This window comes from Jaculus jaculus, chromosome 1, assembly GCF_020740685.1.
Source record: "Jaculus jaculus isolate mJacJac1 chromosome 1, mJacJac1.mat.Y.cur, whole genome shotgun sequence".
NCBI classification, from domain to species: domain Eukaryota; kingdom Metazoa; phylum Chordata; class Mammalia; order Rodentia; family Dipodidae; genus Jaculus; species Jaculus jaculus.
Genome location: NC_059102.1, coordinates 303,823,590 through 303,840,999, shown reverse-complemented (window position 1 = coordinate 303,840,999; position 17,410 = coordinate 303,823,590). Strand labels below are relative to the sequence as shown.

General features: G+C 39.3%; 1 protein-coding gene across 1 annotated transcript in view; it reads right to left on the bottom strand.

The window, feature by feature from the left end:
• Slc9c2 (solute carrier family 9 member C2 (putative)) overlaps positions 1 to 17,410 on the bottom strand; it is an 86,738-nt gene that overhangs the window by 12,183 nt on the left and 57,145 nt on the right. The window contains exons 18-23 of the mRNA XM_004658882.2: positions 15,484 to 15,535; positions 12,831 to 12,979; positions 11,853 to 11,978; positions 8,926 to 9,024; positions 6,868 to 7,035; positions 5,865 to 5,996 (exon numbers count right to left, since the gene is read on the bottom strand). Coding sequence (XP_004658939.1) covers positions 5,865 to 5,996; positions 6,868 to 7,035; positions 8,926 to 9,024; positions 11,853 to 11,978; positions 12,831 to 12,979; positions 15,484 to 15,535 — 726 coding nt within the window. The remainder of the gene's footprint in view (positions 1 to 5,864; positions 5,997 to 6,867; positions 7,036 to 8,925; positions 9,025 to 11,852; positions 11,979 to 12,830; positions 12,980 to 15,483; positions 15,536 to 17,410) is intronic.

Genomic DNA, 17,410 nt, shown 5'->3' with positions numbered 1-17,410 from the left:
TCAAACTTCCAAACACACACACCAAAGAAAAAATATTGAAAGCAGTTAGAGAGAAAAATCAAGTTACCTACAAAAGCAAGCCCATCAGGATTACAGCAGATTATTCAACACAAACTTTTAAAGCCAGAAGAGCTTGGAGTGATATATTCCAAGTTCTGAAAGATAACTGTCAACCAAGGTTACTTTATCCTGCAAAGTTATCCATTCAAATAGATGGAGAAACAAAGTCATTCCATGACAAAAGCAGGTTAAAGGAGTATTTGAAGACAAAACCAGCTGTACAGAAAATACTTGACAGAATCCTCCATGCTGAAGAAAAGGAAAAGCACACATATAAGGAACATAGAAAAAATAAGCAATACTCAAATACTAGTTAACAGAAGAGAGCACAGGTAGAACCAGAAACACACACACAAAAAAAATGGCAAACATAAATACACACCTTTCAATAATATCTCTTAATATCAACGGCCTCAATGCCCCAACGAAAAGACATAGATTTGCAGACTGGGTTAAAAAGGAGGATCCTACAATTTGTTGTCTCCAAGAAACTCACCTTTCTACAAAGGATAGACATTATCTTAGGGTGAAAGGTTGGAAGACGGTGTTTCAAGCAAATGGGCCTAGAAAACAAGCAGGGGTTGCTATCCTAATATCAGACAGGGTAGACTTTAGTCCGACGTTAGTCAAGAAAGATAAGGAAGGTCACTTTATATTGATTAAGGGCACACTTCAACAGGAGGACATTACAATCCTAAACATATATGCATCTAACATGGGGGTTCCCAAATTCGTCAAACAAACACTATTAGAACTAAGGTCACAGATAACACCAAACACAGTGGTGGTGGGTGACTTTAATACCCCACTTTCATCAATTGACAGGTCATCCCAGGAAAAAATAAACAGAGAGGCATCTGGACTAAATGAGGTCATAGAAGGAATGGACTTAACAGATATATGCAGGACATTTCATCCAAAGGCTGCCGAATATACATTCTTTTCAGCAGCACATGGAACATTCTCTAAAATAGACCATATATTAGGACACAAAGCAAATCTTAACAAATTCAGGAAAATTGAAATAATTCCTTGCAATCTATCTGACCACAATGGAATTAAACTACAAATCAGTAGCAAGAAAGGCTATAGAGCATACACAAAATCATGGAAACTAAACAATACACTACTAAATGATGAGTGGGTCAATGAAGAAATCAAAAAGGAAATCAAAAAATTTATAGAGTCAAATGATAATGAGAACACAACATACCAAAATCTCTGGGACACAATGAAGGCAGTTCTAAGAGGTAAATTTACAGCCTTAAGTGCCTATATTAAGAAATTAGAAAGGTCGCAAGTAAATGACCTAATGCTTTGCCTTAAAGCCTTGGAGAAAGAAGAACAAGGCAAACCAAAAATCAGTCGACGGGAAGAAATAATAAAAATTAGGGCAGAAATTAATGAAATAGAAACAAAAAGAACAATCCAAAGAATTAATGAAACAAAGAGTTGGTTCTTTGAAAGGATAAACAAGATTGATAAACTCTTATTAATCTGACAAAAAGAAAGAGAGAAGAGACACAAATTAATAAAATCAGAGATGAACAAGGTAACATCACAAGAGATTCCAGAGAAATTCAAAAAATCATAGGGACATACTATAAAAGCATATACGCCACAAAGTATGAAAATCTGAAGGAAATGGATGATTTCCTTGATCTATATGACCTACCTAAATTAAATCAAAATGAGATTAATCACTTAAATAGACCTATAACAAACATGGAGATCCGAACAGTTATCAATAATCTCCCAACTAAAAAAAGCCCAGGCCCGGATGGATTCACTGCTGAATTTTACCAGACTTTTAAGGAAGAGCTAACACCATTGCTTCTTAAGCTTTTTCAGGAAATAGAAAAAGAAGGAATTCTACCAAACTCCTTCTATGAGGCCAGCATCACTCTGATACCAAAACCAGGCAAAGATAGAACAAAAAAAGAAAATTACAGACCTATCTCCCTCATGAACATAGATACAAAAATTCTCAACAAAATATTGGCAAACAGAATACAAGAGTATATCAAAAAGATCATTCACCCTGACCAAGTAGGCTTTATCCCAGAGATGCAGGGATGGTTCAACATACACAAATCTATAAATGTAATACATTACATTAACGGGTTGAAGGACAAAAATCACATGATCATCTCATTAGATGCAGAGAAAGCATTTGACAAAATCCAACAGCCCTTCATGATAAAAGTCCTACAGAGACTGGGAACAGAAGGAACATATCTCAATATAATAAAGGCTATTTATGACAAGCCTACAGCCAACATATTACTAAATGGGGAAAAACTGGAAGCTTTTCCACTAAAATCAGGAACAAGACAAGGGTGTCTACTGTCCCCACTTTTATTTAATATAGTTTTGGAAGTCAGTCATAGCAATAAGGCAAGAGACACACATAAAAGGGATACAAATTGGAAAGGAAGAGATCAAGTTATCATTATTTGAAGCTGACATGATTCTATACATAAAGGACCCTAAAGACTCTACTAGCAAGCTGTTAGAGCTGATCAAAACCTACAGCAATGTAGCAGGATACAAAATAAATACACAGAAATCAGTAGCCTTCATATATGCTAACAACAAACACACAGAGGATGAAATCAGAGAATCACTCCCATTCACAATTGCATCAAAAAAAATAAAGTACCTTGGAATAAACCTAACCAAGGACGTAAAGAATCTATACAATGAGAACTTTAAAACACTCAAGCGAGAAATTGCAGAAGACACTAGAAAGTGGAGAAACATCCCCTGTTCCTGGATTGGAAGAATCAACATTGTGAAAATGGCAATCTTACCTAAAGCAATCTACACATTTAATGCAATCCCTATCAAAATTCCAAAGGCTTTCTTCATGGAAATAGAAAAAACAATCCAAAAATTCATTTGGAATCACAAAAAACCTCGAATATCTAAAATAATACTGAGCAACAAAAAAGAGGCTGGTGGTATCACCACACCTGATTTTAACCTATACTACAGAGCCATAGTAACAAAAACAGCATGGTACTGGCACAAAAACAGACATGTAGATCACTGGAACAGAATAGAGGACCCAGATGTAAGCCCAAGTAGCTATAGCCACCTGATATTTGATAAAAATGCCAAAAATATTCATTGGAGAAGAGATAGCCTCTTCAGCAAATGGTGTTTTGAAAACTGGATATATATCTGCAGAAGGATGAAAATAGATTCTTCTCTCTCGCCATGCACAAGAATTAAGTCCAAATGGACTAAAGACCTTAACATCAGACTGGAATCTCTGAAACTGCTAGAGGAAAAAGTAGGGGAAACCCTTCAACATATTGGTCTTGGCAAAGACTTTCTGAGTACAACCCCAATTGCTCAGGCAATAAAACCACAGATTAACCACTGGGACCTAATGAAATTACAAAGATTTTGCACCGCAAAGGACACAGTGAAAAAAACAAAGAGGCAACCTACAGAATGGGAAAAAATCTTCGCCAGCTATATATCTGATAGAGGATTAATATCTAGGATATACAAAGAACTCAAAAAGTTAAATAATAAGGAATCAAACAAGCCAATCAAAAAATGGGCTATGGAGCTAAATAGAGAGTTCTCAAAGGAAGAAATACGAAAGGCATATAAGCATCTAAAACAATGTTCTACGTCACTAGTCATCAGGGAAATGCAGATTAAAACTACATTGAGATTCCATCTCACTCCTGTCAGATTGGCCACCATCATGAAAACAAATGATCATAAATGTTGGCGGGGATGTGGAAAAAAAGGAACCCTTCTGCACTGCTGGTGGGAATGCAATCTGGTCCAGCCATTGTGGAAAACAGTGTGGAGGTTCCTAAAACAGCTAGAGATTGATCTACCATATGACCCAGCTACAGCACTCCTAGGCATATATCCAAAAGACTCATCTTATTTCCTTAGAAGTACATGCTCAACCATGTTTATTGCTGCTCAATTTATAATAGCTGGGAAATGGAACCAGCCTAGATGTCCCTCAACAGATGAGTGGATAATGAAGATGTGGCACATTTATACAATGGAGTTCTACTCAGCGGTAAAGAAAAATGAAGTTATGAAATTTGCAGAAAAATGGATGGACCTGGAAAGTATTATACTAAGTGAGGTAACCCAGGCCCAGAAAGCCAAGCGCCACATGTTCTCTCTCATATGTGGATCCTAGCTACAGATGATTGGGCTTCTGCGTGAGGCTCAGAGTCATAGACATTGGAGCTAGATAAAAGCTGTTATGGGTGGCATTCAGTGCCCTCCCCGAAAATATTTATGTTGAATTCCTAACTCTCAGTACCTCAGAATAGGACTTTATTTGTAAATGTGGTCAATGCAAATACAATTTAATTACATTAGTTAAGATAAGGCCAAGCACTGGGGATGGGGAGATTTCTCTGTGGATAAAGGACTTGCCACTCAAACCTGAGTACTCAAGTTTGATCCCCAGACCCTATCTATAAAAGCAGCTAGACACTCTGGTGGGCTTCTGTAATTGCAGCATGCTGGTGGTAAGGTGGAGACAGACAGGAGAACTGGGAAATTGAGAAGCTCAAGGCGGTGCAACAAAGAACAGCCAATGGCAGTGAGAACAGGAGAGACCCTGCCTTGAAGAAGGTGGGAGACAAGGATCAACATCCAAAAGTTGTCCTCTCACCTCCACATGAGTGTGCCTGTGTTCACACATGAACGCACATGCACACACATACATACACACACACACACAAACCCAAGATGAGCAAACAAGATGAACCTCCAAATCAAAATGACTGCTGTCCTTATTTAAACGGGACATTAGGAGACAGACTTACACACAGGGACAATGCCATGTGAAGATGAAAGCACCCAGGTCCAAGCCAAGGAGAGAGGCTGAACCAGAGGCTCCCACCTTGCTTTCAGGTTTCTGGCCTCCAGAACTATGAGGCAAAGTATCTCTTATCAGTGGTACATTGTGTTACAGCAGCACTAGTGAATGAAAACAAGAGGAGCTTAGAGGTCAGCCCAATAGAAAGAATCTCCGGATGAACCCATCAGTTCCATGCGAGCATCTGCAATCCCAAGGAGTGTACTCACAGCCACATGAGGCAGGCCTCAGGTGTCAGTCACTGACAGACAAATCAGGCATTTATTTTCTAAGAGAACCAGCATGATTGGGACACCAAAAGACACTAAAAAGTAACAGCCTGCCATTGAGGCACTTGCTCACAAAACCTAAAAACCTGGGTTCAATTCCCCAGGATCCACATAGGCAGATGCACAAAGCGGCACACACATCTGGAGTTCATTTTCAGTGGCCAGGGGCCCTGGCACACCATTCTCACTCTATCCCTCTTCTATCTCTCTATGCTTGCAAATAAATAAATAAGGATTTCTTTTTGTAAAAAAAAAAAAAAAGATAAGATACAAAACCACTACTTTTTAGGGGGACAGTTTATGAAAGGGGCTTAGTCACATCAACAAAGATTTTGAAGACAGGAGATGCATGTCAATGTTGGTAGACCAGGAGATAAATACAAGACTGGCTGTTCACTATCTTATTCCCATCAGTGGTGTGCTTAGCTTCTTCTGACAGCACAATGTTGTTTCTTTGATTTAAAGGGATGCTTTCAGGTAGCCTGGGAAAACTGGCTGTGACAGAAGAATTAATGATCATTTGGAAGTCTGGATAAGAGAGTGGTTAAATTTCTAACAACCTTATTTTAGATAATCAAACACCTCCTTCCTTCCTATCTTTGTTGGGAAAAGAGGAAATACACTTTGTAAAATTTAATTAACTGTGTCATCATACAACTTACCTCATCAGCAAGAGTTTGTTCAAAATACTGATTTGCAATACCCAGGGCAAGTTTGAGCCATATTCTATATTCCAGAGATGGCCAGAAGATATCAATGCCTTCATACAAGTCTTCCAGGGAGATGAAGAAGGCCTGAAATCACAAGGCCCCGAGCCGTGACCATCTAAACCATAAGCTCATCCTTAATTAAGACAACCACTAACTTCTCAGAAAATTGACTATCAAGTCTGGCACTAATATGACGCCACTGAGAAGATTCTGCATGAAGAAAAAGTGTTAGATATATGTAAGATGACAACATTTATGGCCCAATGAAAGGTATGGACCAAAAAAACAGACCAGGAGTTCTCCTATCAGTCAACAGATAGAGTAAAGGACCTAGCTTATGAGCCCAAAATTCAGGAATTAAGCTCTCGCAGCAGTTAAGTCCATAGCACTATTTACCACAGTATTTGTTTCTGGAGGCAATCTGTTTACCTGAGAGAAGACCATTACCCTCAGAATTCAAAGTAAATGACCTATAGTGAATTCATGCATCCTGTCAAATGCATGAAATTGATAGAGCAACATTTCCTTTTGCTTCACATACCCCTAAGACTGAATCCTGCTCATTCACACACAGCAGCCCCAAAGATTAAGAACACTTATTAACAGGGGCTTTGGCTCCTTTGTACTTGAATTGTCTACATCACATAGCATGTTGGGTCACTTATTTGTTGAATAAATAACTTCTTACCCAGCAAGTGAAAACCAAAAGAAAGGAACAGTTAAAACAAAGGAGGATTCTTTAAAAGTCTTGCTTGCAGAACAGTGGTCATTTATTGAAAACGTATATTCCAGACAATTATATAAATAATTTTCTAACCATGATGAAAAATATGGGCATACTCCCTACTTATTAAACAGGAAAATTAAGTCTCAAAGAAAGTAAATAATTCACTGAGATTTGACAGCCAGACATGACAGAGCTACCTTGAAACCAACCACAGGACTATTTCCTTACCTGTAATGTAGTTTCACAGACAGCAGTATATTCAACTTCATGCTTAAGCAAGCAGCTCAACTCGCCAAGAATATCCCCACTTGTACAATATTCTGTATACAGTGTCTTGATCTCTGTGTCATCTCTTGGGTTGCTATCTATTCCAAAAGTAGGAGATGAACTATGCAACTGCAAGGACAAAATATGCAAAGAGAACTAAAAAGAATGAAGAATTCTTTGAATAAACCATAAAAGTTCCTATTTTTATGATTTTTCCAAGACAGAGGTTCATGGTGAATATCATCAGATATGAGGGAGGAATTAATCTTCACAAATGTCATGGTTTCTTTCACATTTCAATCCCTCAGGGCAAAGATTTTTCTCATGTAAAAAATAGGGTTCTTAAACTGGGCATGGTGGTGCATGCCTTTAATCCCAGCACTGGGGAGGCAGAGGTAGAAGGACCTCCATGAGTTCAAGGCCACCCTCAGACTAAATAGTGAATTCCAGGTCAGCCTGGGCTACAGTGAGACCCTACCTCAAAAAAACAAAAAACAAAAAACAAACCAAAAAAAAAAAAAAAAAAAGAAAGGGTTCTTGGGCTGAGGCTTTATAGCTCAGTTGGTAGAGTGCTTGCCTAACAATCATGAGGGTTTGGGTTCAATCCTCAGCACTGAAAAAAGATAAAAAGAAGGAAGGAAAGAAGGGAGGGAGGGAAGGAGGAAGGAACGAAGGAAGGAAGGGAGGGAAGAAAGAAGGGAAGAAGGGAGAGAGTGAGAGAAGAAGGAAGGAAGGAAGGAAAGGGAGAGAAGGAATAGAAAGAAGGAAGGAAAGTTCCTATAAGGATTAAGTACTATTAACACATTGCCTTTCTTGACCACCTTTATAAAGATTAAAATGAGGGCTGGAGAAATGGCTTAGTGGTCAAGGTGATTGCCGACAAAACCAAAGGATCTAGGTTCGATTCCCCAAGACCCACATAAGCCAGATGCACAAGGTGGCACATGCATCTGGAGTTCATTTGCAGTGGCTGGAGGCCCTGGTGTACCCATTCTCTATCCGTCTCTGCTTCTCTCTCTCTCCCTCTCTCTCGCTCAAATAAATAAATTTTTCTTGTTGTTTTTTCAAGGTAGGGTCTCACTCTGGTCCAGGCTGACCTGGAATTAACTCTGTAGTCTCAGGGTGGCCTTGAACTCATGGCGATCCTCCTACCTCTGCCTCCAGAATGCTGGGATTAAAGGCATGTGTCACCACGTCCAGTTTAAAATTTTTTTTAAAGATTAAAATTAATCTCTTCATAACTCCCTCACTTATCACATTCTACTGATTGAGTGACCTAATCCAAATCGTTGGGATCCATAGTACCATAAAATGAAATTTTTTGCACACTAATATAACAACACAGAAGGAAAATTCCATTCCTAGCTTTATGGGATGGGACAGTTAAAATGCAAGCATAATAAAAAATATTGCATAAAGTTCTCCTGGGTCTCCTCAGGAGTGTCTCCTGGCATCAGGACTTCTATGGATGGCCTATGTTTACTTCCAGAAGGAAATTTTCCTAAATAAATCTTCATGCCTAGGATCTCCTTCCTTATAATATGAAACCTGTGTAAATTTAACTTATTTTGTGCATTTTTCCCTCTCCTATCCGCCACTGTAAAATAAGCTCCAAATGGGCAAAAATTTTTGTCTGCTTACTCAATCCTGTGCCTACAATGAACAGTACCTACTCATGATAGCAACAAAATAAATACTTGTTGAACGAATGAATGAAAGTGCTTAGAAGAATGCCAGATCCTGAGTATTATTTTGTGTTGATCACCATAGTTTATTTCCATGATTTTGAAAGGTCTGCAGTACTCATTTTAAAAGTTGAAGGTCAAATATATTTTTATTTAGACCTGAATATATTGCATGTCAACATCTTGTCTCAGCTGCAGTGCTCAGTCTGAGCAGAAACAGTTTCAACTGGAGAATACCACTAAAAATTTAAATTTATTCAGCTCCTAAATGTCTCCTTAGGCTACAACTATATATTCAAAATGCATTTTAAGTAAAGAATTAATAGCTTCTTACACTTGTCATTCCTGAAATAATTAGGTAGATTCCTTGAGGCATTTCACCTTCTCTACAAATGATATTACCATAGTCAAAATAGGTAAGTCTGGCTCTGTCCTGGATACAAAAAAGAAGGGAGATGGGGAGAGGAGTTCAACACTAAATTTCATAGTTTACTTTTCTAAACAGAAATAATATTTTTAAATTTTTTTAAACTTTTTATTGACAGCTTCCACAACCATAGGCAATAGACCATGATAATTGCCACCCACCACCTCTATTTTGTCCTCCCAAATTCACCCTGCATTGAACCCCTTCTTTCCAATTAGTCTCTCTTTTATTTTGATGTCATCACTTTTTCTCCTATTATGAATGTTTATGTGGGTAGTGTCAGGCACTGTGAAGCCATAAATATTGAGGCCATTATGCATCTGGAAGAGAACATTGCAAGCACTCCTCCCTTTCTTTCCACCACCTCTTCTGCAATGGCAGAAACAAGATTTTTAAAGTTAGAATGGTTCTTAAGTAATAGAAAAATAAATTCTACATTCTTGCTTTGTTAATAACTTATAGCATATGGACAAACCACATCCACTTCAAGAAATAAAGAGACAAGCAAACAAACAAAAGACTTCATGATCCATATCTAACACAGCAAATGATATGAACACCCAATAAGTGTTTATGGGACAGATGAGTAAAGTAATGAATAAAAACATTTTTAGCCCTCATTACAGGCTCAGGCTCTAACAGTAAACCAGACAGACCATCTCCAGATCTTCTAGCTAGGTGGGATAGGTGTGTGCATAAAGTGTGATGCCTGTGACAAAGCAGTAGGGATGGTGAAGAAAGCCCACAGGACTTTGCTTAGTTGTTCAGTGATGCCTTTACCAGCGGGGAAGGAAGAGCTAAGTTGAGTCCTAAAGGAAGCACACAGATAGCAGAGGAAGATGAATTGAAGACCAGTAAGGGCAGAAGACCAGAAGCAAATACAGTGTCTGTAGTTGAGGTAACTTCAAAAGATTCAGTATGTCAGGGCTGCAGAAGTGGCCTAGTAGTTAAGACACTTGACTGTGAAACCTAAGGACCTGGGTTCAATTCTCCAGAACCCATGTAAGCTAGATGTGCCTGGTGGCTCATGCATCTGGAGTTCATTTGCAGTGGTTAAAGGCCCTGGCATGCTCATTCTCATTCTATTTCTCTTGATAGATAGATAGATAGATAGATAGATAGATAGATAGATAGATAGATAGATAGATAGATAGATACATACATACATACATACATACATACATACATACATACATACATACATACATGGATACATAGATACATAGATAGAGAAAGCAAGAGAGAGAGAGAGAGATCCCATAAGTCTCAAACAGGAAGAGATAGAGTCTAGGGCTGAGCTCTCCATCAAGCATTAACAGCATAGTAGGTGTTTTGCTTCTAAGGGTCCCACAGGAATCCTAAATGCTCTGATGGAAACAAGGCTGGAGTTGTGGGCCATAGAAAACTCCTGAAGGGTCTAAATGGTTATACTCCAGAATTTAGGGTTTAGGGCTAGAGATATGGCTCAGAAGTTAAAGGTGCTTGCTTGAAAAGCCTGAAAGTCTGAGTTCAATTCCTCAATACCCACATGAAGTCAGATGCACAAAGTGGTGCATACATCTGGAGTTTTTTGAAGTGGCAAGAGGCCTGAAGACCCAATCTTTCTTTCTGACAGAGAGATAGAGAGGACATGCATATAAGTCCTATGAAATTAGGGACTTTGGGGGCTGGAGAGGTGACTTAGCAGTTAAGCACTTGCCTGTGAAGACTAAGGACCCCAGTTCGGGGCTCGTTTCCCCAGGACCCACGTTAGCCAGATGCACAAGGGGTCACACGCATCTGGAGTTCGTTTGCAGTGGCTGGTGGCCCTGGCATGCCCATTCTCTCTCTCTCTCTCTCTCTCTCTCTCTCTCTCTCTCTCTGCCTTTATCTCTCTGTTTGTCACTCTCAAATAAATATAAAAATAAATAAAACAATTTAAAAAATAAATTAGGGACTTCTGGTTTGATCACCACCATATCCTAAAACCCAGAACCTCTCTCTAGTAAACACAGTACATTCATTAGATATTTGTTGAATAGGTTCAAATTCCTACAGCAAAACTTAGCTATCTCCAGTCAGAGAATGAATGCTTAACTTTGTTGCATTCCTGGAAGTTTCCTATTAAACTACATTCAGCTAGTTTTATTTTTGTATTATCTGGTTGGCCTGTGTAGTAATTTAAATGTGAGACCCCTACCATAGAATGATACAGCACAAAATGTAATGGGATTGGGGATAATTAGAAAATAGAAATATCACATCTTAAGAAGACAAGTCACTGTGGAAAACTGCCTTTGCCCTTTAGATTCAACCAGTGCCAGGGTCATGGAGACTGATACTGAGAATACTCAAAATGTACCAAAGCAGAAATCTATAACGTACTGAGAGCACAAAACAAAAGTAGACTAAAACACACCCACCAACACTCCAGAAATTTTGCAGAAGAGGGAGCAAAAAGGTTATAAGTGCCGCAGACTGGAAGGGAATGTCCAGAGGCCTTACTGCCTCCTTACAATGACTGATGCTCTCACATTTCGTAACCAACAACCCTATGGTGAATATCAGCAATCCCACTGAGGAGAGCCCCGGTGGAATGGGGGCGGAGAGGAGGGAAATGATGGCACTAACACATTCTGTGTTCATACTAAGCTTCTACTTAATAAAACAAATTAAAAATAAATTAATTCATTGCTGTGGACTTTTCTGAACTTCCATATGAGTTTGCTCTGAATTTCCCAATACAGAATTCATGCTTTTGATGTGTTTTTCTGTTAATCATGAGTTGCATAGTGGGAAAAAATAGGAAACCTTTTACATCAAACCTGAGCCAGAATAGAAGACAAAAGTATTACCTTGAAGAACTCAATAAAAACATCTTTATTTTCCATCCAAATGATGTTAGAAAGGTATTTGTCAGGAGTGGGAGGTGGGATAGCCATTGGAAAGCTATTCAGTGCTTTTATTTTTTTAAGAAGTACCTAGAAAATTCACAATCAAAATAATGATGATTGATTTTGCAACACAACATGGACACAAGTCAAAAACTAAAGAAATCTAAATAAATTTGTATTATGCAGATTTTATCTTGAGCTTTTTTTTTTGTTTTGTTTTTTTAAAACTTTTATTGACTATTTTTGAGCAGAGAGAGAATGGGCTTATTAGGGCCTCCAGCCAGTGCAAACAAACTCCAGATGCATAAGCCACTGTATATGGCTTTACATGGCTACTGGGGAATCAAACCTCGGTTGTTAGGCTTTGCAGGCAAGCACCTTAACTGTTAAACCATCTCTCCAGTCCTTTATTGACAATTTTTAGACATTATAATCCCTCCCAATATTTAGCTTATCTCCTCCAATGCCCAAGTCAGTGGATCTTGGCAGTGCTAGCTCCATCAGTAGATGGAGAGTCTAGAGGGCCAACTGAAGGAAGACCTCACAGGGGCAATGTTGATAGGAAATAGGGAGTCTAGAAAGCTTTTGAGGTCTTTCTTCAAGTCCTTTTCTGAAGACTGACCACATGCATGGCCTGACTCCTGTGAATTCTGTAAGGTACTCTGTATCCTCTTCATAAATCCTCCAACACATTTCTTTATTAAATTTATCTGCAGTTGGTTTCTGTGACTTGCAATCAAATGTAATTGATGAGTGGAGTACATCAGGTCACACTGGCTTTGATTGGCATAGACATTAAATGGATTGCAGGTGATTACAGAGGCAGCGCCTGTGGTTAGACAGTTTTCCCAATCAACCTCACTCATTGCCCTCTGCTGAAATAACTGCCTAAAGCAGTTGTGCTGACAGAATCAAACCAAACATAAATTGCTTGGTTACCTTATTCATCTCGATGCCCTCATGCTTATCGATAATGCCTCTAGACCAAAGGAAGGTGAGATTTTTCAGAGCTTTAGCAATAACATTCCGGATAGCCTGCTTGGTCTTCAAAGCAATGACTACATCACGACCCTCGTGCTCTATGCGCCCTGAGGATGATTAAACATGTAAACCAAATAAACAAATAGTAACTGGTTCTCAAGTAGTAATTCATACTGTCCAGAGGATTTGCACAATGTCGTTTCATTGTAGCTTCACACAGAACTCACAAGGCTGGTGGGCTGAATCTTTATCCCTACTGTATAGATGAAAAACTTGTAAATGAGAAATCACTCTCTGTCTTATAGCATCTCCTCTGTAGCTCTGCCATGAAACTCGCTGCATTATAGTGCTATTGTGAGGTCTATGCCGCCTCCTTTGAAATATATAGTGCTTTTTGGTTGGGAGAGAATGTAAGAGCATCTATACTTTGGCTGGTGGGCCTTTGTATGGCCAAGTCAACTATTCTTTGTCCTTTAATACTTTTGAGAAGTTTTGAACTAGTCTCTGAACCAAGTTTAAAATTCCATGTGCCATCTTTATAATCCTAATATTGAATAAGTTTCTGACATATGAAAGGTTCTCACACAAATATTTTCACGGAAGTGAGTTGACCAGTACAATGAAAGGTAGCTATGACCTGTGTAAGTTTTCATGTTAGGTAGGCCAGGGCTAGAGAAATGGCCTAAAGAAAGTACTTCAAGCCTCAGCTTTGTCATCTGTACAGTAAGGATAATAATAAATTGCCTTGCAGAATAATAAGACTCACATGAAGTAATGTATATAAAGCACATATGCTCCTGACACAATAAGCATTCAGTGACCACTTGCAATAACCATATGGTGGCAGGCAGCACACTTTACAGGACTAAATAGAGAAACCTTTGTAATACTCTAGACCAGACTAAGACACAACACAAAGCAGCAGTTCCTTGGCCCCTTTTTTCTTTAAAAGCACATAAATAAAAAATATGGCAATACATAAATGCAACAATGGGTCCTGGGTTTTCTGAACCCATACCAAGATATTTTAGTTTATTATATCCAGGCTTATACTTGCATTCATTAGATCATGTTCTCTTCATTTTGAATTGGAAACTATGATCCCCATAAGTTCAGATTGCATCTTACAATGTGCCTATGAGGACAAAGCTGTCTTACTTCAATTCTTTTCTGATGACTCCCACTTATTAAGGGCCAGTTGTAGGCCAGGTCCTCTGCCACATGCTTTGCCACCCACTGAAACCTGGTCATCTAAGGAAAGCAAACCCAAAACTTTCTAGAAATGTTTGACCTGTTGCAGCTTTAAATAAAGTAGAGGGAAAAAAGATGCTCAAGAAACAGCATTCCTTTAGCTTCCTCCCCAGAAGGGTCCGGTAAAGTGAAGTGGCTATAAGAAATGCCATCCACTCCCCACATTCCCAAGAATTCTTGCAAAAGCAAAGTAAAACAAGTTCTTATCAAAGGTAACATCCATATAACTTTTATTTTTAAATTTTTTGAATTTATTTGCAAGCAGAGCAAGATAGAAGAGAGACAGAGACAATGGACACACCAGGGCCTCCAGATGTACGCGCCACTTTGTGCATCTGGCTTTAGGTGGGTACTGGGGAATCAAACCTGAGTCCTTAGGCTTTGCTGCTGAGCCATACTCCAGCCCCACATGACTTTTCATAACAACTATAAAAGACTGACTTTGCCACCTTAATACATTTCCACACTTCTCTCATTCTGCTACCAGGACTCCTTGAAATTTCTGCAGTTATCTACTGGCATGTTTACATACTCCATGAGACCAAATGTTTTTTGTATCTGGATTTACTTAATCTTACTTTGCCATACATGACCTTTACCTAAGTTCAATAAACACTAGCTGAGGCTCTGTCTGAAGCACTAGGTATATCTGGAAGAACAAAGCTCCACTCCAATGCTCCTATGCTTGCCTGCACAGGCCGTGTAATCAGAGTGCAGAGGTCTTGATGGCAGGAGGGGAGTGAGGAGATTAAGTCATCCCCAGAACAACAGAGCCTAGAGGAACATCTGCCAGGAAAAGGCTGCCCCAAGGATTTGAGCGTTGTGCTCAAAGAAACTACGCCAACAATAAAGTAGCAAGTGCTCACAGCAAGAGGTTAGAAAATTTAAGAAGAGGACACACAGCCATCTATAACTGCATCCTTCAGATAGCCCTTCTGTGAATATTTGGGGCTTTTTCTTCCCAGATATTTTCCCTTCTGTCATGGACTGAAATGTGCCCTGTCAAATTCACATGTGGAAGTTCTGATCTGCAAAGTGACTATTTAGAGACAGGGTCTCTCAGGAGACAACTGAGGTTAAATCTGGTCATAAGGGTACAGCCCTCACCCAGTAAGAATGTTGTCTTTACAAGGAGAGGAAGAGGCACCAAGGTGTCTCTGCATGCATAGAAGAAAGGGCATGTAACGACACAACAAGAAGATAGTCATGGACAAGCCCAGAAGCCAGCCTTCACCAGAAACCAACCCCCAAAACACCATCATATGGAATTCTGGCCTCAAGAACTGTGAGAAAATACATTTCTGTGGATCAAACAACAAAAAGGTGTGATTTCAGGGAACCAACTATTCCCAGTACTTACCGAGGCCCCTAATAGCATCATCTTTATTTTTGTCCAAAATTTCATGTAATTTCTATAAAAAATAAGAAAAAGTGTGTTTCTTATTACACCAAGTGCATCTCTGGCTTATAGTCCGATTTTCTAAATCTAGGACAGGAATATCTCAACTTGATTTAGGAAAAGTACTCGGCTCAAGTTTTCTCCCTGGTCAACTCTGTTGCTTTCCCTGGGTTAATCAATTTGCAATGAATGGAGCAGTTGATATCTTGCACAGGTACTGTGCCTAATTGTAATTATTATCAGTTCTTTAAAAAAAGCAGTCTGAAAAATAAAAGTACTCTTCACTCCACTGTTGATCCAAGGAGAATTCTCATAAGTGGAGCTCAATTTGGAGATGTACTGAGTAAACAGTACTTGGGGATCTAGTCAGGAGCACAGAAATAAGTGGAATAATATGAAAATGCAGTGTCCAATGAGTTCATGTCTCTTACATATAACTCCTTGCAAAGTAGGAGAAATGACTCCACTCTGAGGCTAACCAACCTCTGTTAACTCACTCACCACAGATATGTATGGGATGCTCACTGTGGCCCATAGAGCTCATGCTAGCTTTGACTCTTTCTGGAGTATGTCCTTAGGCACACCAACAACTCTGAGACATAACCAACAGTTCCTCAGAGTTGTCGGGTTACAGGTGCCTGAAATGGCATTCACTGCGCTATTTACAGAGTCTGTTATATCAGTCATAAGCAAAATGAAGCTTTTGTTGTTTTTCAATGCTTGTTTAGGTTTAGGAAAAAATTGTACACAGACCTTTGTCTTGAATATGAAAATAATATACATAATTTTAATTAAATGGTATAATAGTTATTAGATTCTTTTTGTTTTTGTTTTTTGTTGTTTTGTGTTGTTTTGTTTTGTTTTTGAGGTAGGGTCTCACTCTAACCCAGGCTGATCTGGAATTCACTCTAGTCTCTGGGTAGCCTCGAACTCACAGTGATCCTCCTGCCTTAGCCTCCCAAATGCTGGGATTACAGGTATATGCCACCATGCCCAGCTAAGTCTTTTAATTTCATTTTGTTTATTTATTCACTTGAAAGATATAGAAAGAAAAAGGAAGATAGAGAGAGCGAGAGAAAGAGACAAACAGAGAGAGATAGAGAGAATGGGCACATCAGGGCCTCTAGCCACTGCACATGAACTCCAGATGCTCATGCTACCATGTGCACCTGGCTTACAGGGGTACTAGGGATTGAAACCTGGGTCCTTAACTGCTAAGCCATCTTTTCAGCCTTCCCACACACACCAGCTACTTCTTTATAGCACCAATGTGCCCATGCCCAGCCCTTCTTGCACCATACTAAGCTCCCTTAGTGGTTTGCTGGATTTCTGCCCATTGAGAGTGAGTAACACTGAGTGATGCTAAACAGAAGAGCACAGGGACTGTCTCCTGCCTGCAGACACCACAGCCAAGGAAGCAAAGATGGATACATAGGCCAGTTCCCAGAACCAAGTCATTTTCAGAGGAAGTGCTATTTAACAGCTATATACATCTTCAAAGGCCATGTATATCTTTATTGAAGTCCCCTTTTAAAATGCCCATGGGGATTCATTTCAAATTTTACCTATCACAGCAGCTGCCTCCAGATCTGTCCACCATCTTCTCCCAAATTCCTCTGAGCATTCTTAACTGCCCCCACCAGCCCTATTTCTCTTCTCTCATCTCTCATCTTCCTGCTTCTAGTGGTTTTTTTCCCCTATGAATTTCTCCACACTTTTTCTTTGAGACAGTGTCTTATTCTTCAGCCAAAGCTGACCTAGAACATACTAGGTGGCCCACGTTGGCCTCTACCTCTTAGATGATCCTCCTGCCTCAGCCTCCCTAGTTATGAAGTTGACAGGCATGTATCACCATACCTGGTTTATTGATATAGCCTTTCCGTGGCAC